This window comes from Arachis hypogaea, chromosome 14 (genome assembly GCF_003086295.3).
Source record: "Arachis hypogaea cultivar Tifrunner chromosome 14, arahy.Tifrunner.gnm2.J5K5, whole genome shotgun sequence".
NCBI lineage: Eukaryota > Viridiplantae > Streptophyta > Magnoliopsida > Fabales > Fabaceae > Arachis > Arachis hypogaea.
This window is the reverse complement of record NC_092049.1, coordinates 69,400,206-69,424,322: the sequence shown is the minus strand read 5'-3', so window position 1 is coordinate 69,424,322 and position 24,117 is coordinate 69,400,206. Positions and strand designations below refer to the sequence as shown.

The following is a 24,117-nucleotide window of genomic DNA, read 5'->3' as shown; positions in this document are numbered from 1 at the left end:
CAGTTGCTGGCGTGGATAGTCTCTTATGAGCCTGAAGAAATCAAGAAGAGAAGCTCAACTTGAAAATTAACTACAAGATCATTATCCATGTATAGTAATGCACAGGCAATACCTTGACTTTTTTAGTCCTGTTGCCTTTAGATCTTTACCCATTGGAAGCTATTTCAAAAAAAGTTAAGATACAATAAACAACTGCTAGCACTTCTAATAACAGAATATGCAAAACTTAATATTGAAAAGGCACGCTTTTTTACTCATTTATTCTAGTTTAAAATTAAACTAGATAATGACAAGACTATAAAATCAAACCGTCTTCTCTTGACCTAGCAAAAGTTTACACCAAACTTTTAAGCCAATAAATTTCTCAATATAAAAGATCACAAAATGGAACTCACATTTAAGAACCATCAATAGTCAAACTAAAATATATAACACAAGAAACCTTCTAATCATCAAGGTTTTAGAAGTCTATCTTTTGAATAAACTGTCAGCATAACTTCACAAAAATATACCCAGGATCGATTCAAATCATCAAGGTTTTAGAAATCTATCTTTTGTGATAGAGGCATTTCCCTCAAGCTGGTCATATAGAAACATTCCCAAAGTCTTTGTAGAATAAAATAACACATGCAGTAACACAACAAACCAAAAAGTTAGATGAATAATTTTTTTAAAAAAGAAAAAAAAAGGGAAAACATAAGCAAACAAACAATGGAAGCCATACCTGGGTTCCCAGGCACAAAGAGAACATGCATAATTGGAGCAACAGCGTGAATCTCCAATATTTCAGATTTGTAACTAAACAATATATATATATATATATATATATATATATATATATATATATATATATATATATATATATATATATATATATATATATTATAACACATCACCATATGAATTATAAAATAACTCAATTAATTAAAATATTATTATCTAACAGTTAAGAAATTCACATACCCTTGTAACAAATTATTGTCTCTTGAAAGGAAAAAAAAATTACCTGCCTATACATATAACAAATTATTGTCTCTTGAAAACTTTACAATGACGAGATAGAAAAAAGAAAGTAAAAACACAAAAAAATTTAGTTTTATCTACTGATTTTTGCCAAGACTAAAGATCTAAGATGAACAGATTGACAATTAAGATATAGGAAACAAAAAGACAATTAGTAGAAAGAGAAAAAATCTTAGTGAAAGAAAACTTATTTTTTAAAATTTACCTGTGATTTTGTGTATGTATCTTTAGTGATGTTGTAGAATTCCTGCACATTCGAGGGTTGATTTTCTCATAATTCCTGAACATTGAGAAGTGAAAAAGCAATAATTAATTAATTAATCAATTAATTTAATTATGAAGTTTGATAAGATATATCATAAAGAAAGGCATTGAATGAATGCCTACGATGCAATGAGCATGGAGAAAACATCGATAAACTGAAACACCGAGCATGGAGAAGTAGAGTTTATAGATAGGAATTTATCAATGTTAAAAATGGAGAGAAAAAGAATTTCTACTTCACACAACACATCACTAATTGCTTTATTTTCATGAAAGTTCTAAGTATAACAGTTTTGACCACTAACATGAATTCAAGTATACGGAGAGTTGAAGAACTAGTCAAGAAACTCTCTTGAACTTTGCTGAATCTATCAACCTCTTCCTCCTCCCTGAAGAAGTAAGTTCAGTTAAGCAGAGAAAAAGAAAGTGAAGATAATTGGAAGCATTGTGAAAAACCTGGCAGCAAATTGACTGAACCGGAAGCATTTTCAGCCAACTCCAACACCTACAACAACTATGAATCTAATGTTAAGTTCCCTAAATTGAGATTTCACCAACAATAATTAAATTCCAAGTCCTAAAATTGACATCATTTAGTGATTAAAGCACAAGCCAGCAAATACACAATAACAATAAAACATTGCAGTGATTTAATAGGATCATAATTAATTAAACAGTAATTTCTCATCAATGAAGAAAAATTATCATTACCAGAATTTCTCATCAACTTCAGCCATAACAAAGCTGAGTAAAGCAAGGAGCCTATCTGTGATGGAAAGAGTACGAGCACCACGGGGGAGCAGAGCATATCAGCACCCAGCCAGGGGCCAAGAAAAACGTTGCAAGTAGAAGAAGGCGAGCAAATTGGAATCGAGCAGAGCAAAATTCAGAAGCTCAAAATGCAGAGCGACGAGTACGAAGGCGCACGAGCAGCAACAAGCACGACGGCACGCGAGCAGAGACGAGTACGACGGCAACGCGAGCAGTGAGTAACACAACTTCAGAAGCAACGATGAGGAAATGCTGAGCAGCGACGAACACGACGACGATGCGATTAGCAAACGAGTACGATGGCGATGCGCCGATGCGAGTAGCGACGAGTACGATAGCGCGCGAACAGTGACAAACGCAACGGTGACACGAGCAGAGAGGAACACAACTTCACAAGCAACGATGAGGAAATCGAACAAACAAGGGTAAATCGCGCATCAATAAAATTTTGAAATGGTTGGGGTTAGGGTTTCTAATTGAAAATAGGGCTTGGAATTTTGTGTTGAACTCTAAGGATTTGAATTAGTAAATAATATATAAACTATAAAGATGTATTTTGTGTTAATTTAAAAGAAGAAAAAAGTACTTTTTTGTTAAAATATTTGGAGAAATGGTCAAAATTTTAGAAGAAAAAATTTAATTTAGTTTTGGCAACATTTATAATGAGAAGCTTATTAAAAATTTAAGAACAACACTTATAAAGTGTAATATATAAATATCACAAATGTTGCTTGTTTAATTTACAAAAGCAACACTTTTTACTTGTACTTTAATCGATCAAAAAGGAACATTTATAGTGTGTTGTTAAAAAAGAGTTGCAACAGCTTTATTTTTATGTAACAAATATTAAATGTTGTCTTTAGTTAGTTTAGATAACACTTTTTGAGTGTTATTTGCAGGATATGTTGCAATAGCTAAAAAATGTTGTAGTGTAAAATGGTACATATCACATTATTCTTAAGTTAATCCCACATTATGAATTTTTTTTTATACTTCTGTCTACTAAAACTTTTTTAGATGCATTACTGTTTTCATCTATTAGTCTTTGTCATCCAATTCAAGGATACTATAAGAAATTTTTCGAAAATCATCAGATTTATGAAAAAATTTTCCGGTAAATTTATTACTGTTGGATTTAGCGGTAGAGAATTTCAGATAGTAAAAAATTCGCCGATAACAAATTATCGTAGAATTTTTTAGTCCATGCTAATTACCAGCAGATTTAGCCATGCCATTTAATTCTTAATTAGCAAATTTTCAAGAGTTGGTACTGTTGAAAATTTTTCAATAGTAACGTCGACGCCATTAAATTAATTTTTGCGAGTTTTATTATCGTTAGATTTATTCCACGGTAAATTCACAATAATATATAATTTAAAAATATTATTCAAAAATAAAATAATTCATACTAGTAGATTTACTTGATGGTGAATCCATTTTATTTTTAGAAAGGCTATATTAAATACCTATTATAACATAATATATCATCATCAATATGTGAGGAATTAATATTCAAATCCAAATTAATAAAAATTAAGTATCACTTTTAATCAAAATAGTTAACTATAATCTAAAGTAACAAATGTAACATAAGAAAAGTCAAACAAATAAACTATAATAATGTCAAATAAATCAAATCTAAACAAAACCCTAATCACTATGGGTCTTAATAATCATTGTCGTTGTCCCCTGATCTTATTGTATCGGCAGTCTATGTGGTGGTGTTGGTGCCTATGCAGAGGACAAGAAGCCCCCTCCATCAACGGTGCTACCACCAATGCGCATATGATCATAGTAAACTGCCATCTGCTATTGCCATCTTGTCTGAACATTAATTGAAAATGATTATATGCCATGAAAAAAATTAAGACGATTACTCATATAATTATTCGCAGACCGCTGATCAGCAAATTTCTCTTTGTTCTCCTTTAACATGTGAGTATACTTGAAGATCTCCACTGTCGTCACCCCATGATCCAAGACTTACACTGCACATATTAAACAAAGAGGTTAAATCAAGTAAAGGTTGAAAGAAAAAAACACAAAGATAAATTAAACTTAATATATTAGAACAAGTTATATACCATCTTGAGCATGGTCTTCATAAAAGTCGCTCAATCGCGAGTATACTTGGATGCCCTCGCCAAGGCCCTGTTGGCGCTGTTTGTAGCTCAACAATGCTTGAATCTCTCATCATTCTCCCAATAGGGGGAACTCTTAATATCTGGAAGTTACCCTCCCTTTATCTCGACCACAAGCCTGACTCTCGGCACTTCTACCTGTCGTCATGGGTACCTAAAACAAAAGTGAAAACATAATTAGAACATCATTTATTAATTTTTTTAAAAAATTTTGGCAGAGTTTCGCTTATAATTAGACATCTCTAACAAACATAATTTTCAATTCTTACAAACCAAACAAATTTAACAACATATACAAAATTCAACAACTGTCTTTAAATAATTTTAACAAAAATTCAACAGAGTTTTTTCTTAATTCAGAGGTGTAACACCCTCACTATTAGAATGTAATACTTCTGGCTGTGCCATTCTGATAGCTTGGATATTACGACGACTCTAAACATATTTAATATTAAAATAGGAGCCTGTTTGAAACTTAAAATGTGTAATCCTACGAAAGAAACATATAATATATATATATATATATTATATACATACAGACATACATACAGACCAGATACAATACTTACAAAGAAAATATATCCATATCATTATCTTACAAGCATTACTTATCACAAAATTCCTATCCCTTACAAAATTGGTAAAGATAAAGGCGAGGAAAAAATATAACATCTAAAACAGTACAAAATATCGTATAACAAGACTACAAATAAATTCTTCATAACTTCTTCGTCCATGTTGATGAGCGGATATTTTATACGCTTTTTGGCATCATTTTCATATAGTTTTTAGTATGTTTTGTTTAATTTTTATTAAGTTTTCATAGGTTTTAGTGCAAATTTCACATTTTTTAATTCTACTATGAGTTTGTGTATTTTTATGCAATTTCAAGTATTTTCTGGCTGAAATTGAGGAGTTAGAACAAAAATCTAATTCAGAGATAGAGAAAACACTGCAGATGCTGTCCGGATCTGACATACTTGCACTCGGAAGAGTTTTTCTGGAGCTATAGAAGTCCAAATGGAGCATTCTCAACAGCTATTGAAAGTGACTTTCAGAGCTTTCCAGCAATGTATAATAGTCTATACTTTGCTTCATATTAGAAGGCCCAAAACTGGCGTCCAACGCCAGTCTCCTGCCCCCTTTTAGGCATCCAGCGCCCAAGGAGAAGAGACCAGCGTTCAAACGCCCAAAGAGGACCCCCTAGCCAGTGTTCAACGCCCTAGAGGCCTCATAGCACGTGGATCTCATCAAAGCTCAACCCAAACACTCTCCAAGTGGGCCCCAAAAGTGGATTTTAACACTAAAAAGACTGTTTTACCCTTCTATGTAATTCTTAGTCTCTAGTTTAGTATTAAGGAGTATTTTACATAATCATAGAGACCTCTTTTACCATATTTTTGAATTCCATGCTTGTGTTTTCTATCAGTATGAGTTTCTAAGCCTCCTAGGTTGAGGGGAGGAGCCCTGCTGAGTTCTATGAATTAATAAAAGTATTATTGTTTCTCTTCAATACGTGTTTGATTCAATTCTAAGATGTATATTCGTTCTTCAACATGATGAATGGGATGACCCGTGACAATTATCTCCGTTCTTCATACTAAGATCGCGTGCCTGACAACCACTCGTGTCTTCTTGGTTCGTGTGAATAAGTGATTGGAAAGCATCGAACCGCTAGCTTGATTATACATCTCTTAGACGGCTAATCCACAACTTCGTTGGGGACTTCTCGAGACACCAATTCAGCCGAGGTATGAGGAGATTAGGGTCTCTGTGGTAGAGGCTAGAACCCAAAGGCGTAGCATTCTCTGATCTGGAAGATTCGACCTTGTCTGTGGTGTTTTGAGTAGGATCACCAAGGGAATAGACTGCTAGAGCTTCACCCCCGTTCAGATTGGATGACCGCGACCATACGGCGTCTGATCTGAAGCAGAGGAGATTAATGACCGCGGCCATATGGTGTTGATCACATACAGCCTGCCATGAAAGAAATCATCCACAATTGAAGAAGACAATAATACCAGAGTTAATCCAAAAGGGCAAAGCATCTCCAAGCCTTAACCATCTTCCTATTACTGATTCCATTCAAATTCACAAAGTATTTTATACACTTTTATTCCTTTTACGGTTTTAACTAAATTCAAACCAACAACTCTTTTATCCGCTTGACTAAGACCTGCAAGATAACCATAACTTGCTTCAAATCACAATCCTCGTGGGATCGACCTGACTCGCTCAGGTATTACTTGGACGACCCAGTGCACTTGCTGGTTTAGCTGTACGAAGCATGGGGATTCGTGCACCAAGTTTTTGATGCCGTTGTCGTGGATTGTTCGAGTTTGGACAACTGAAGGATTATCTTGTTCCCTAGATCAGGTATTGTTTTTAATTTTGTTTGAGTATTTTATATTTTATTTTCTTCTTCTTTATTTTCGAAAAAAAACCAAAACTTTTTCAAAAAAAATTTCTTTTCTTTGTTTAATCGTTGCTCTTGGTTTGAGTCTTTTGTTTTTGTTCTTGTTGAGATTTTCGAATTCTTGGAGTCTTTCTTTCTAAAAATTTTCAAAAATAGTTTCTTTTGTTAAATCTTGTGTGAATCCTTAAGTTTGGTGTCTTCTTTTGTCTTTTCTTTAACTTTTCGAAAAATTTTGTGTTTGATTTTCAAAAATTTTAAGTTTGATGTCTTTTGCATGTTTTTGTGTTCTTGAAATTGTTGAGTTTTGTTCTTGGTGTTCTTCTTAATCTTCAAAGTGTTCTTGTCTTTCTTTTTATTTTGATCTTAAAATTTTTAAAATTGGTGTCTCTTTGTATTTTTCTTCTTGATTTTCACATATTAGGTGTTTTATATCTAAAAATTTTAAGTTTGGTGTCTTTTTGTTGTTTTTCTCTTTTCTCATTAAATTCAAAAATAAAAAAATATCTTTTCTATCTTTATTTTAATTGAATTTTCGAAAATTATATCTTAAATTCATATTTTAATTTTTAAATTTTTATCTTAACTTAGCTTTTAATTTTCAAAATCAAATCTTTTCAAAAATCTTATCTTTTTCAAAATCTCATCTAATCTTATTTCAAAATCTCATCTTATCAAATTTTAAAATTCAATTTTCAAAATTCAAATTTAAAAAATAAATTTTTTCAAAAATCAAATTTCAAATCTTATCTTTTTCAATCCTTTTTCAAATCTTTTCAAATTCTTATCCTATCTTATCTAATCTTCATTTTAAAATCAGATATTTTTCAAATCTTTTTAGTTTCTTATCTTATCTTTTCTTATCTTTTTTTTTAAATTCAAATTTTAAATTCAATTCTTTTCTAATCTTATATTTTATCTTGTTTTCAAATATTTTCTAATTAATTATTTATCTTCTCTCTTTTTTTTTCAAAACTTCTTAACTAATTCGTCTCTATCCTAATTTTCAAAATCTCTTCTTCTATTTCTCTCTTTTCTTTTTTGAAATTCATTAACTAATTTTCAATTCTTTTTAATTAATTAACCTTAATTTTTAAAATTAATAAATAAATAAAACAAAAACAAAATATTTTAATTCTTGTTTATCTTTCTTATTTCTAATTCTTCTCCTCTCTACTTCTATTTATTCGAATTCTTCTTCTCTCTCTTCTTCCATGTTCACTTTTCTATCTTCTTCTTCTTTCTTCACATCTCACTGGGAGCTCTTTAGACCCAAATCAAGCATAGAAGCTTCCTTTCTCTCTTCTTTTCTTGTTTATGACTAGGAATAGGGATAAAAAATCTCTCTTTAATCTTGATCCTAATCCTGAAAGGACTTTAAGGAGGAGCTTACAACAAATTAAAGCACAACACTCTGGAAGAAACCTTTTAGAAAATTTTGAACAAGAATTTGAAGACATGATCGAACCTGAAGGAGAGGCAAGAAAGGTTCTTGGTGACTTCACCATGCCTACCCCTGACTTTTATGGTAGAAGTATCTCTGTGTCTACCATTGGAGTTAACAACTTTGAGTTTAAGCCTCAGTTAGTCTCTCTTCTGCAACAGAATTGCAAGTTCCATGAACTTTCACTGGAAGATCCACATCAGTTCTTAGCTGAATTCTTGCATATCTGTGATACTGTTAAGACCAATGGAGTAAATCCTGAGGTCTACAAACTTATGCTCTTTCCCTTTGCTGTAAGAGGCAAAGCTAAGATATGGTTGGATTCTCAACCAAAAGAGAGCCTAGACTCTTGGGAAAAACTGGTTAATACTTTCTTGGCTAAATTATTTTTCCCTCAAAGGATGAGCAAAATTAGAGTGGAAGTTTAAACCTTCAGAGAGAGAAGGTGAATCCCTCTATGAAGCTGGGAAAAGATACAAGCAACTGATCAGAAGATGTCCTCCTGACATGCTCTCAGAATGGTCTATCATAGGTGTGTTCTATGATGGTCTGTCTGAGATGTCCAAAATATCATTGGACAGCTCTGCAGGTGGATCACTCCACTTGAAGAAAATGCCTGCAGAAGTAAGAGAACTCATTGAGATAATTGCAAACAACTAATTCATGTATACCTCTGAGAGAAATCTTGTAAACCAGCTGATCCCTCAGAAGAAAGGAGTTCTTGAGGTTGATACTCTGAATGCCATATTAGCTCAGAACAAGATATTGATCCAGCAGGTCAATATAATCTCTCAGCATTTGACTGGAATACAAACTGCAGCTGGCAGCACTCAGGAAGCTTCTTCTGAAGTAGAAGCTTATGATCCTAATCAACCCACCATGGAAGAAGTGAATTACATGGGAGAACCCTATGAAAATACCTACAATTCTTCATTGAGGAATCATACTAACCTTTCATGGAAGGATCAACAGAAGCCTCAAAAAAGTTTCAATAACAATCAAGGTAGAAGGAACCAGAATAGGTTCAACAATAGACCATCATTCGCATCTTCTCATGAACATATGGAAACCCCTAAGTAGAGCTTTTCTAACTTAGTCACTCTGGTTTTCAGCCTCTTTAAGACCACTTATAGTTTCATGACTGAAAAAAAGAAAGGATAAAAGAAATAAGAACTTGATGTCTTGAACTTGTTGAATGTTGTAGAAGAAAATAATAGCAGAGAATGAGTATTTCAACCTTCTTTTATATATATCACAAAAACTAAACGAATATGTTATATTTTTATTAGTGAATTATTTTAGACTTTTATTTTTTTATATTTTGATACTAGTATTTTTTTTATGTCTTCATATATATATGATTATATTTTATATCAAATTATTAAAGATTTTATCTCAAAATATTTGCATGGTTTGAATATTTTAAAAATTTTTTATTTTTAAAATACTGTATTCATCAATAAAAAAAAGGATAAAATATTTTTTTTAAATTTTAGTAAGAATATTTTTATCTATCAATTATTATAAAATATTTTTTAAAAAAAGGATCTTTTAAAAAATATATATAAATTATAACTTTTTAAAAAATGTATTTTTTTAATTTTTTTAGTGCTTTTATTTTTATTTTTAAAAATTTGTCAAATATACTAAAAAATAAAAAAATCATTTTTATTAAAATTATTTTTTATCAACTTAATAACACTAAAATAAATATTTTATTCATTACAAAACATGTCTCCAAAAAAACATTTAAGTCTATCTCAATTTTAAACCCAATCTAAAAAGTAGATCATAACAACAACTAAAAAAAAAGCATTAACATTATCACCTTAACTTTTTTTTTTGGTTTGTTTATGATGATAATTGTTAGATCATGAATTGGAATGTGTTGACTGCAAGACAATTAACTCTTTAGTGATTATTAATAATTGGAGATTTTTGTTACCTTGTCTACAGAAAAATATATTCAAGAAATATAAAATAAACAAGTTTTAGTACGTAAACTGAGAGTGCGTGAGTAGGAAACACAGAGAGGGGTAAAACTAGGACACATGGCACAGATCCTAGGGTTTGGAATCGAGAAGAGTATAGACGGTTGGAGAATGAATCCTTTTCCATTTTCGTGAGTAACCTACCTGAAGACATATCGAAGAGAGAGTTATTCCATCTGTTCAATTGGACGGGGCGCATCAATGATATTTACTTATCCTGAAAACAAAAACATGGAATTATTTATATGCTTGTGTTTTTTCGATACAAAACAAAAGGAGGTGCCTTGAAAGCGATAGCAGATATGAATCGAATGCGACTGAGAGGCAAGGATGTATTCGTGGGAGAAGCTAAATATAGAAGAAGGTCGAGGACAGCGACGATAACCAAAGGAGATAGAGGTGATGTCATGCAACATCGCAACACTCGGCCGCCACGGAAGGAAGTGATGCAGCAGAGGACTTTGTCATCGGGAGAAGACCTTAGGCCGAAGGAGGTTGGGAAGGAACCTCATGGAAATAGTTGGACAAAGATGGTAGAAGTTGATGTGGTAACAGAAAATATGGATTGGCTGCAGAGAAGTCTTGTAGGAGGCATGACGAGGCCTATCGATTTTGCTTCGTTAAAGGAATTGGTTGCGAAGAACGTTCCCAATGTCGTCCAGGTTCACGAAATGGGAGCTTATAAAGCAGTGATAACTTTTGATACTATTCAACATGCTGAGGAGACATACAACTTTAATATGAATATTCTCCTACAATTATTCCACAGCGTATAGAGGTGGGAGGAGTCAGAGCATAGTGAAACTCGAAGGGTATGGTTGGAATGTTTTGGGGTTCTGCTGCATGCTTAGTCAGTCAACACATTCAAAACGATAGGAAGTCAATGGGGTGAAGTGGTTGGCTGTGATAAAGAAACGGAATTATGTAACTCTTTCACTGTGGGACGTGTGCAGATTGATACATGCGTCATGGAGGGGATTACAGAAAGGATCCATCTCACGGTTGGCACTGGGGGGTTTGATATTCTGGTGAAGGAGGTGGGACATGAGGCGTGTGATCTATAGTGTACGGAGAAAAGTGGTGAGGAAGCGACAGGTTTCTACGGGACCCAGGGTAACACTAATAAGAGTTCACGAAAAGGTATAAGGCAGAGGCAAGGGATAGAAGATGTGCTTGACGGAATCCAAGACGAAGGGCAGTTGATGCTGGTAGCACAGGTAGAGGAAGACGATAAGGGCAGAATAGTAATTCCTGAGGCAAATTTGAATGAATGTATTAATGGGAGTTCATATCATAATCGCGGTGATATCGTAACTTATCAATCCGTTACTAGCGATAATCATGGTCGGCCTAACTTTGGGGAAAGATACGTTATGAATGATATGGCTGATTCTGATCGAACTGTAACTTGTGGGTTTAATGGGCCAGGCAGGGAGTCCAATGTTGAAAAACAAAAAAAAAGAAGGGATAAGTAAGCGTTGGGCCAAGTACACTAAGGATTTGGAAATGGAGAAGCAAGCCTTGGGCCCAATAGCCTCAGCTCCCAAGAGGACCGTTCCTGGACTCAGGAGGCAAGAACCGGGTCGGGTGGCCAGCGAAATGGGCAGGTGCGAATTGGCGATCTCACTAGGCGCAAGAGGAGAAAGCGGCGCTCGTGTTGAGGTGGCGTTGGAGGGAGAGGACGGCGCACTGGGTGGGGAAAGCGAAAGCAGGACATGGCGGCTCGGGGGCTCGCGAAGCTGGCGGATCTGCGTAGGGAAAGAACTCGTCTGGGCTGGTGCAGGTGAGACTGTTGACAATGATGGCAGTGAGGTTGGAGGCGAGGCAGGGGCACGAGCAGCTACGGGCGAACACGAAGGAGATGGCGGTGCGGGAAAACAGAGTGGGGGATTCGACGAAACTGTGGAAGCTAATGGGGATTGTGGGAAGGGAGGCGCGATATCAAATGGGGTGTCTGTAGACCAAAGGCTCATTCACCATGGTAGGAGGGTGGTTGTCGGACATGAAGTTGATGGAGGTAGCGGGGATGACCTTGGACATGTGGATACCGACCATGAAGCAACAGATAGTAGCAGTCAGAGCTCAGAAGTGAGGGGATAATTGCTGGAAAACAAAAGACCTGGGAATTGGCCAAAGAGTCAGGTGCAATATTGTACAATGAAGAGGATGACATTATGGCTAGCCTCCAGGCACAGAACGAAGAAATAGCGCGCAAAAGGAAGGTGGCGAAGCAGAAGGCAAAAATGAGACGCTGCAGACCCAAACAAAAGAAATAGGTGTGTACAAAAAAGTTTAAATGAATTTTAGTGCCTGGAATGTTAGGGAATTACGGGGCGACGGGAAGTTGAGAATAGTGAAAGACTTGAAGAAAAAATAATGTTTAAATATGTTAAGACTGATTAAGACTAAAAGACAGATAGTGACGAAATTTGACGTTGCAACATTATGGGGCCAAGATGGTTCAGGTTGGGAATATGTAGGTTCTGATGGTGCCTCGAGTGGCCTGTTGTTGATTTAGGATGATTTAGTATTCAAATTGAATAATTGCTATAAGGGAGAGAGGTGGTTATGTGTTGAAGGAGTAATGTTAAAGAGTCGGTTCAATTGCGCTTTTATTTTGGTCTATGGTGCACATAATAGAGATGAAAAGAATCATGTTTGGGAGGAGCTGAGCTATGTAGCTGGGCTATGTCAGGTTCCTTGCTGTTTTTTAGGGGACTTTAATGAAATAGTACATGTGGAGGAAAGGAAAGATGCAGCCAGCCTGCCTCGGTCAGCGGAAGATTTCAAGAGTTGGATACAAGATATGCAGCTAGTGGATTTGCTGCTTACTAATCAGAAGTTTACATGGTTTCGAGGACGCTCTTGTAGTCGAATAGATAGAGCTCTGGTGAATGTAGAGTGGTTAGATGAGTTTCCAGCAACTCGGGTACGAGGTGGGCCGAGGGATTTGTCAGATCATTGCCCTATAATAGTGGAAGACAACAAGCAGAGGGGAAGTCCAAGGCCGTTCCGCAGTCTTCATTCATGGTTTACACATGAGGGGTTCCTCTGCATGGTTAAAGAAGAATGGCGAGCTTTGGGGGAGATCTAGTTCACAGACAAACTGAAGGCTTTGACTGTTCCAATAGGAAGATGGCAGAAGGAAAATTTTGGTGAGATGGACAAAAAAATTACAAGGTTTGAGGAAGAAATCAAGAGGATTGATGACAGGGTAAGCAATGGAGTATATGATGAAACGATGGAGGCTAGAAGAAGAGCATTGGTTACTTGTTGTGAGCGATGGTATGTAAGGAAGGAAGTACATTGGAAACAGATGTCTCGGTCACGGCATGCGAAGGAGATGGACAGAAATACAAGGTACTTTCACAACATAGCTTCATCAAGAAGGCGTAATCATAGGATTGATGCTCTAGTAGTAAATGGCAGAACGGTCAAGAACCAAGCGAGAATCAAGATAGCTATCAGAGAGTTCTACAAGGATTTATATCATCAGGAAACTACTCCTATGATGGGTTTTAGAGATGGTCTGGTCAGTAGGATAGATGAGGAAGATGCTTTGATGTTAGAGATGATGCCGTCGGCTGCGGAGATCAGAGAGGCTGTGTGGGATTGTGAGTCATCTAAGGCGCTAGGGTGTGATGGGTACAACATGAATTTCATCAAAAGATGCTGGGGAGAGATTGGGTCTGAATTCACAGCAGCAGTGATGGGGTTCTTTCAGACGTCCAGACTACCGACAGACAGCAATATAACTTGGGTGGCGCTGGCACCCAAGTTTGTAGATGCGAAGGAGATCAAAGACTTAAGACCTATTAGTATGGTGGGGTGTGTTTACAAGGTTATGTCGAAGGTACTAGTTAGAAGGATGAGATCGATGATGCCAGGATTAGTAGGGGAGACTCAGAGTGCTTTTGTCAAGGGAAAGAAGATACATGATGGGGAACTTATAGCGTGTGAAACAGTAAACTGGCTGAAACAGAGGAAAAAGAAGGCAGCAATTATCAAGTTAGATTTTTAGAAAGCATATGATAGGATCAAATGGAGCTTTGTGGACATTGTGTTACAAAAGATGGGGTTTGGGTATAAATGGAGAGAGTGGGTAATGGAGTGCGTCTCCACTGCATCTATGTCTGTTCTGATAAATGGTTCGCCAACAAAACCCTTCAAAATGGAAAGAGGCTTGAGACAAGGTGACCCACTTTCTCCCTTCTTATTTGTTCTGGTTGTGGATGTGCTGCATCGTATGGTCGGAGAGGCAATCAGGAACGACCGTATATCACCGTTGCTGGTAGAAAGAGATGGTATTGAATTGTCTCACCTCCAGTTTGCGGATGATACTATTCTGTTCTGCCCACCGAAAGAGGAGACTATTAAGAATTATAAGTGACTACTGCGATGTTTTGAGTTGATGTCAGGCCTCAGTATTAATTTCGATAAATCCAGTTTGATTCTAATTAATTGTGAAGAGCAGTGGGTCCAGCGTATGTGTAACCTTTTGGGGTGCAAGCAGGAAACCCTCCCAGTTAAATACCTTGGAGTCTCTCTTGGAGCAAACCCGAGGTTAGTGAAGACTTGGAAGCCTATAATAGACAAAGTGGAGGAGAAACTCAGTCTGTGGAAAGCTCGGTTACTAAACAAAGCAGGGAAATTGGTGTTGATCAAGTCAGTCCTAAATAGTCTACCGGTGTATTATTTGAGCTTGTTCAAGATGCCAAAAGCTGTTGCTGAGAAATTAATCTCATTGCAGAGAAGGTTCCTGTGGAGTAAGGAAGATGGTGGACATGGTGTGGCATTAGTTAGATGGGAGATGGTGCAGGCTCTTAAGAAGCTAGGCGGCTTGGGAGTTGGTGATGTTATGATTCGCAATACAGTTCTGTTGTTTAAGTGGTGGTGGAGGTTTGCTAAGGAAGAGTGTCCGCTGTGGAAAAATGTATGCCCGCTGTTCCTAGGAGAGGAGGGCCATGGAAAGACGTATGCCAGCTACAATTCATGAATGACCATCTAAAGGAAAAGATGGTTACGGGCCTATCCATGGAGATTGGTGATGGGCGATGGACACGATTTTGGGAGGATGTATGGTTACTGGGGGGATCGCTGGAGAATCGGTTCCCGAGGCTTTTCTCTATCTCAAACCAATGTGGATCTGTGATTGGGGATATTGGATTTTGGGATGGGTTAGAGTGGATCTGAAACTTCCAATGGAGGCGAGAGCTTTTTCAATGGGAATTGGAGCTTCTAATCAATTACATGTGGCTTTGAGACCTGTGAAATTAATACATGACAGAGAGGATAGAGTGGTGTGGAAATATGATAGGCAAGGTATTTTTTCAACTAACACATTTGTGCAGGTAATGCAGGAGGAGATGCTTCCAGAGGAGGTAACCAGCTACAGCTTCACCAGAACTATTTGGAAAGGTTTGGTTCCACTAAAGGTGGAGCTGTTCACTTGGTTTGTGTTGCTAGGCATGGTGAATACCAAGGAAAGGTTGAGTCGATTTGGCATTATTAGACAGGAAGATAATGCATGTTTTTTATGTAATAACGATGTGGAACGGGTACATCACTTGTTTCTAGGTTGTGTATTTGCTTGGCAGGTGTGGAGTGCTTGGATATCAGGGCTTGGATACCAATGGTCTTGTCCGGATACGATGAAAGAGCATTTTCTAAGTTGGACAGAGGAACCGAGGAGTAAGGAGGATCGAAAGCAGCGACTAAGGTGTTTTAGCGTAATTATTTGGAATATATGGATGGAAAGAAATAAGCGGATCTTCCAGAATCAAAGCAAATGTGTTGTAGAAGTAATCCACATGACTACGACTAGTGTGACTGAATGGAGAGGTGTTGTTTCCCTTTGTTGTTGATGGCTATGCCGAAGGTGACATTGGGACCTTATTGTGTTATTTCCTTTAGTAGGCTTGTGGTGTTTATCTAGATCTTTAGGTCCATTTTATTGTGTTGAGCTCTTGTTTTCAAAAAAAAAAAAAAATAGAAGCAAAAAAGAAGGAAAAAGAAAAAAAAAAGAAAAACTGACCTTTAAAACAAATCAGAAATTATGGTGAATAATTGGCACAACTAAGTGAATAATCACTCAAACCAACATCAGCAAGTATTCTTTAATACTCTTTTAAGATACAACTCCACTAGCTTCACCTGCAAATATTTGTTTAATTTCCGTAGTTATTGTTACAGAATGGAAGGATAAGGATGAATGCTCATTTATGGGTGAATCTAATTTCCCATGCTGGAAGAAGCAAATTCTCATATAGCACAATTAATAATGTTTGAAAAGAAGAATTTGTTTGCCTATAAAAACATGAATGAGGCAATAGAATTTGACACACACAATTACAAATATTTTCCTTTTCTCTCTCTTTACAGTAATAAAAACAAATGCAATTCTCTCTCTCTTTACTTTTAATACTTCTTTCTATCTTTATATATATATACACATTACAACATATAATATTCTTTCTCTTTCATACTATTCTCTTATATACTTTAATATTATTAAATATATTAATTATATCTACTATATTGATATAGTAATTCCAGTAAATATTACTACTTGAGTTATCTAATTATATTTTCATATTTTATATTTGTTACTTCTTCCTTATTTATTTAGTTATTTTACAACACGTTTTCAACACGAGACTCTAATCAAATTTTTAGGAAGACTCAGGTAACAAATTTTCATTATGTCGAAGCTCTCTCATCTTGAATTTAATGTTCTTGATATATCTAGAAACAATTATTTATCATGAATATTAGATGCTAAAATCCATCTTGATTCAATGGATCTTGAAGATACCATTAAGGCTGGAAAATAATGCATCCCAGAAGGATAAAGCCAAGGCCATGATTTTCCTTCATCGTCATCTTGACGTATGATTGAAAAATGAATATTCCACATTAAAAGATCCTGCAGATCTGTGGAAAGACCTTGAAAAAAGGTATAATCATGAAAAGACAGTGATACTTCCTCACGCCCGATATGTTAGAGAAAATTTTCTCAACCTTCCATGCCTCGAATGTGCTCCTGCAGCAGCAGTATCGAGAAAAAGAATTTAATTTTTTTTTTGAGCTCTTGCTTTCTTGTTGTTGAACGCAACAATGAGTTGCTCTTAAGAAATCATGAAGCACGCCCAGCTGACGTCGCCCATTTCCTGAAGCAAATGCGGCAAATTATAACCCCAGAAGAGGTAAATAGCAAGATTTTGATAATAAGAAAAATTATGGAAGGAAAAGAAATTATGTTCACAAGAAAGATCTTACCAGAAGTGGGATAAAGAAAGAAATAATGGGCAAAGTAAATCAATTGAGGATAAATGCTTCCGTTGTGGTGGAAAGGGCCATTGATCACGTAACTGTCGTACCCCAAGGCACCTAGTTGATCTTTATCAAGTATCCTTGAAAAAGGATGACAAAGGAAAGGAAACAAATTTTGTTTCAAATTATGAAAATTTCACCATTCATTATGATGTATCTAATTTCTTTGAGGATCCTGAAGGAAATATTGGCTATTTGATCAATGATGGAATAGTTTGATATATGTATATGTTTGTTAAGTATTTATGTGAATAATTTTTCTGTGCATGTACTTCTACTCATTTTATTATTATTATCATTTGTTTTTGAAGAAAAATGGCAAGGCATATTCTGAAGATATTTGCCTTGCGGATAGTGCGAGTTCACACACTATTCTTAAAAGTAATATATATTTTACCCATCTTGTGCCAAAAGATGAATATGTTAATACTATTATTGGCTCGGGCAATGTGATAGAAGGCTCCGGAAGAGCTATAATTTTATTTTCTGGAGGAACAAAATTTATAATAAATAATGCACTATTATCTACCAAGTCCCTGAGGAACTTGTTGAGTTTCAAAGATATTCGCCGAAATGGATATCATGTTGAGACAATGAATGAGGGAAATTATGATATTTATGTATCACAACTCATGATTCAAATAAGAAGGTTATATTAGAAAAATTACCCTCACTTTCATCTGGGTTGTATTATACCAAGATTAGTGCAATTGAATCACATGCCATTGTAAACCAGAAGTTTACTAGCCCAAATGAATTCATAACTTGGAATGATAGATTGGGTCATCCGGAAACAACCATGATGACGAGAATTATTGAAAACTCTCATGGACATTCACTAAAGAACCAGAAGATTCTTAAAACTAGTGAATTTTGTTGTGCTGCATGTTCTCAGGGAAAGTTGATTTTAAGGCCATCACCAGTAAAGATTGGATTTGAGTCCCCTGAATTTCTAGAAAGGATTCAAGGTGATATATGTGGACCTATTCATCCACCATGTGGATCTTTTAGATATTTTATGGTCCTGATAGACGCATCTTCGAGATGGTCACATGTGTGCTTATTATCTTCTCACAACCTGGCGTTTGCGAGATTACTGGCTCAAATTATTCGATTAAAAGCACAATTTCCAGAAAATCCAATCAAAGCAATTCGTCTTGATAATGCTGGTGAATTTCCTTCCCACTACAACAAAATAGCATTTTGGCGACGGTTTTTTTTAATGCTTGGTGACGGTTTTAGCCGTCACTAAATGGTTTTGCGACAGTTAAAAAAAGCGTCATAGATTTGAGGGTCGCCAGCTAACATAGTGACGGTTTTGGACCACCGTTGGTAAGGAGTGTCGCTAAATTGTTTGTGACGGTTTTTAAAGTATAAAACCGTCGCTAATTTGTAACACTTGTAAAAGTGTTTTTTATACTGTATTTCGCGACGTTTTGAAACTGTCGTTAAATTACTAAATTCTGTGACCGTTTTTTTCTTATGTTTCATGACTATTTTAAACCGTCACTAAGTTACTAGTTCTTATGACAGTTTTTAGGCATATTTAGTGACTATTTAAATCGTCACAATATTTCTAGTGACAGTTTTTCTATTTAAAACCGTTACTAAGTTACTTATTCCTGTGACAGTTTTTTCCTGTATTTAGTGACTGTTTTAAACTGTCATAATCTCTCCAACATCAAAGATTTCTATTATCAAAAGTTAAATTCTCTAGAAATGATATTGTATTTTAACAAATCTAAATTCAATCCCACAAATTTTACAAAAATAGCAACAATGTATTTCAAAAGTTGAATTCTACAAGTTTTAATTACATAGTCATAATCCATATATACAATATTAGGGGATGACACTTTAAGAATTGGATAAAATTAAAAATTGAGATATGATCATTTCCTCTTGCATTAGGGGATGACACTAGTCTAGCATTTTCAATATCTTTGAGGAATTTTTTAGGACTTTGATACTTCTTTCTTAGCTTTCTTCTCTTCATACCTGTAAAAACATAAAAGAAATAAGAGAAAATTATATTACTTAAATCAAAGAATAACAATCATGTGTAAGTTCACACTTTAAGAATTTGGTAAAATTAAAAATTGAGATATGGTCATTTCCTCTTGCATTAGGGGATGACACTAATTTAACATCTTCAACATCTTTGAAGAATTTTTTAGGACTTTGATACTTCTTTATTAGCCTTCTTCTCTTCATACCTGTAAAAACATAGTAAAAAATATAATTAAAGAGTTCCATGTTAATTACATTTAAGAAATACTCTTAAAAACTAATAAGAAATTACATTTAAGTTCCACACAACCAATTCCAACTTAGTCCCCTTCAAATTAATCATGTCATGGCCCTCACGTATGGTACTGGAGCTGGGTAACTACAATGCAAGGCCAAATATAGCCCAAGAGACAGAAAATACAGGAACAGTTGTAAGGCCAAATAGGGTAACTGGAGCTAGGTTCTGGAAAGCCATAGGGACTGACAGGCCTATATACTCCTCAGAGGGTTCAAAGTCCATTGGACTCAAGAAATCTTTGGTCTTCTACAAGATCGATCTCACACTTTCTAGCTAACTTCAATTTCAACATGCAGGACTCTTAGGCAATCTGCAGAATATTCAAGAAAACGAATGCTACAGCTCAAAGAGCACTCTCTCACTCTTGGGTTTCTACCTTACCTGAAACACCAACCACCACTACCAATGATACAGATCACATATTCTAGTTTCGTTCATCCAACATGCCAACAATGATGGCAAAGAAAACTAGCTTCATGACCCAGTTTTGCACTAACTACACTAGTGACACACAAATCCAAACTGATGAAGTGGGGTGGAAGAATGTACATGCAAACTGATAAACTGATAACTATAATAACTCTTGGCAAGCAGCTTGCTCCACAAAACCAGAGCAACAATTCAATGTACATGCATCACTATGGTCAACAAGTTGGTTAACTAAACAAGTTTCCTTCACCTAAAATTTTTGCATCACTGAATACAGTTTTAAAAAAAAATAAAGAAAAAGAATGAGAGAGATATAGAGTTAGTACTGACGGTTTAAAAATTAAGAGTATAAGTGTCATAATGTTGATTAATAGAGACCCTTAAAATAGCTGTCACAAATCAAGTAATCGCTGACCAGATATAGGAGGCAAGAAACAAGTCCAATATATGCGATAACTTTGAATTCTATCATAGTTGATTTTTATCCAAGGACAGCCAACATATAAAGTGTTTTCAATACAAATTATGTTACTATCATTAAGCTGGTGATTATGAAATATATTTAGTTTAAGAAGAAAGCATCACCTGTATGAGTAGTTCAATTTTTAGTCGTCTACTTGCTTCATGTTCACTGTGTGCTTCACCGCATTGACTAATGATTGCATTAATTTCATCAATAAATATGGTTGAGGGGGCATGGTGTCTTGCAAGCTCAAATAACACCTTTATCAACTTCTCGGAATCACCTGCAATCTAGAATAAATTCTATAAAAGTGCAGGCCCAGTTGTCCACTATATTATAAACTAAACAGAGAAGAACAAGGAGCACTTTGAAAGCTCTTTCTCTTCCTTACAAGATAAAGGCAATTTAATCCAAACAAAGGAGGAATCTAGGCATTCAAATGAAGCAATGTCATCTAAAATACAAGAATAATTCTAGATCCTCCTAAGGAATTCTCCCAACAGTCCTCATAATTGCCAAACAAGGAAAAATATTTGAATGCTCTGAAAATGTATTTAGTAACTTCTGAAAAACTTCAATGTCTTTTACACAAGCATATCCTCATTCTCATCATAGTTTTCATTGATTATTGGAAGATCATCATCTACAACTATTCTCGCCAATTTTATATTTGTATTTTCATCTGGAAAAAGAGACTCTAAGTCTTGTGGTGGATAATTATCATTGGATACTGTAATTTCGTCATCTTCACCCATATTATCTCCACCCATGTTATACAAATCTCTTGGCCTCAAGTGAATTGGTATGCACCATCCTTTTTCTTTCTCATCATCCACATAATATACCATCTGGGCTTCAGAAGCTTTAATATATGGCTCGTCATCTTCATGTTCACCAGTATGTATGAGCCTTGTAAAGTTCACAGATAAAAAACCCAAATTGTCCTTTTTGATTTTTCTAGGACTAGTTGTGTTTGCCCATTGACATTTAAACAAGAGAACTGTAAAGCCATTGTAGAAAAGCTCAATGATGTCTACCAACTTTCCATAATAAGGTACAGAACCAAAGTTCATACGGGTATCTTTACTACTTGAGTAACTTCTTGTTCCAAATGTACCAAAGACTCCGCTATTCTGAGTTTTTAATCCATTATCCCTTGCCAAAGTTCGAAATCTATATCCATTAACATCATATAAAGAGAACTTTCTTGCTTGGTCATATGGTCCTTGAGAAAGACTGATAAGAATGTCTTTATCCACATCAGAAAGTTTGTTGAGATTAGTACAAATCTAAAAGTACATTAACATGTTTGTGTTAGTCATAGACATATTGCAAAAATAGAAAATGAAATAAGTGAAATTTCTCTTACATGATTAGAGAACCAATCAATAAATTCTCTATGAACCTTTTTGTCTATCTCAGTAGTATCCCTTGTTCGGCTTCTTAATCTTTTCTTCACAATATCTCTATAATCCCTAAGATAGTTATCAACTGCACGACAATTTGTCAAAACATGCCTATGAGCCTGCCTCTTCTCAATTGGTGATAAAGTAAAATATGTGAAACCAGTATTTGATTCTCCAACTTGAGGAAACAGCTTAGATATTCGTGAATTGGGATCTATCTGGGTAGGCTCATTACCAACAAGCTTACGTCGATTCCATATTGTCTCAATATTGTCCAGGTATCTTGAACAAAATGTAAGGATCTCTTGCATAAGATAACCTTCAGCAATAGAGCCCTCTGGTTGTGCTTTATTACGCACATAAGATTTTAGTTGTCCCAAGTACCTATTAATTAAGCCAAAACTATTAATATTAATAGGAAACTTATACACTATTTTAAAATTAAGGTAAAGAAATTTATTCTTTGTTACCTTTCTATCGGATACATCCACCGGTAGTGTACAGGACCTCCAAGCTTAACTTCTTCAACAAGGTGAACCACCAAATGAATCATAACTGTAAAAAAGGATGGAGGAAATAACATCTCCATATGGCATAGAGTGAGCACAATTTGATCTTGCAACTTGTCTAAATCCTTAATAATCAATCTTTTTTCACATAACTTCCTAAAGAACGAGCACAATTCAATCAAGATTGCTGAAACTTCACTAGGCAAACTCGTTCGCATGGCTAATGGTAGCAATTGTTGCATTAATATGTGATTATCATGGCTTTTTAGCATCCCATTGATCTTAAGGTTGTCAACATCAATGCACCTAGATATGTTACTTGAATACCCGTCTGGCACACTAATATTTTTTAAAGTTGACAGAAAAGCCTTCTTGCCTTTATTAGTCAGTGTAAAGATAGCTGGAGCGTACTTTCCATTCTCATCTGGCCAAAGATCTTGTTTACAGCCTAAAGCTTTAAGATCTTTTCGAGCATTGAGGTGGTCTTTTGACTTGGTGCTGTCATTTAGCAACGTGTATATCACATTATCACATACATTTTTTTCTATATTCATCACATCAAGATTGTGACGCAATAGGTTATACTTCCAATAGGGAAGTTCAAAAAAAATGCTTTTCTTCCTCCACTGCTTAGCACCTTCTGCAGCACGCTCACCACATCTTCTTTTCCCCCTAACTTTTGCCTCTTCTTTTCTACCAAATGTGACATTGATGTCCTTGACTTGCTCAAGTATATCAAGACCAGATAACCTCTTCGGTGGATTGCAGAATTCTTGCTCTCCATTAAATCGAACCCTATTCAATCTAAACCGATGCCTTTGATTAAGAAAACGACGATGTCCTATGAAACATGATTTTCTACTATGAGGAAGTTGAAAAGGAACAGAGTCGAAGTTACAAGATGGACAAGCAAGTCCAGTGTACGTGTTCCACCCGGAGAGAATTCCTAACCCAGAAAAGTCACTTATAGTCCACATCAACGCCGCATGCAATTTGAATGCCTTTTTCTCAAAAGAATCATATGCATCCACGCCCTCATTCCATAACTCTTTTAGCTCTTTGATCAACGGTTGTAAGTAGACATCTATATTGTTTCCTGGCATCTTTTTTCCAGGAATTATCATTGAAAGAATAAAAGACGTCCGCTTCATACAAATCCAAGGAGGAGTGTTGTAAGGAATGAGAATAACTGGCCAGGTACTAGAATTTGCATTCATACTACGATAGGGATTAATACCATCAGTAGCTAATGCCAAACGTATATTTCGTGGATCCTCTGCGAATGAAGTGTTTTTTAAATCAAACATCTTCCAAGCTTCTGAATCTCTAGGATGCGTCATTACACCATCTTCCTTAGGAGCAACATCATGCCATCTCATGGCCTCGGCTGTCTTTGAAGACAAAAATAACCTTTGCAAACGAGGTTTTAGTGGAAAGTAACGAAGAACTTTAGCAGGCACCTTCTTCCTAATATTCCCATGATTTGATTCTTGAATCTCACCACCCTTTGTATCTAGTTTCCATCTAGACCTGTTGCAAACTTTACACATTTCTTTCTCCTTGTCTTCACCCCAATACAGCATGCAATTATTCGGGCATGCATGTATCTTCTCATAATTCATA

At 35.5% G+C, this 24,117-nt stretch overlaps 1 protein-coding gene across 1 annotated transcript; it reads left to right on the top strand.

Annotated features, from left to right (window-relative positions):
* Positions 1-12,221: 12,221 nt before the first annotated feature.
* Positions 12,222-13,141, top strand: LOC140178605 (uncharacterized). The gene is made up of 3 exons (XM_072215805.1): positions 12,222-12,284; positions 12,464-12,536; positions 12,762-13,141. Exons 1-3 carry the CDS (start codon positions 12,222-12,224, stop codon positions 13,139-13,141), a joined length of 516 nt encoding a protein of 171 aa, XP_072071906.1.
* The last annotated feature ends 10,976 nt before the right edge of the window (positions 13,142-24,117 follow it).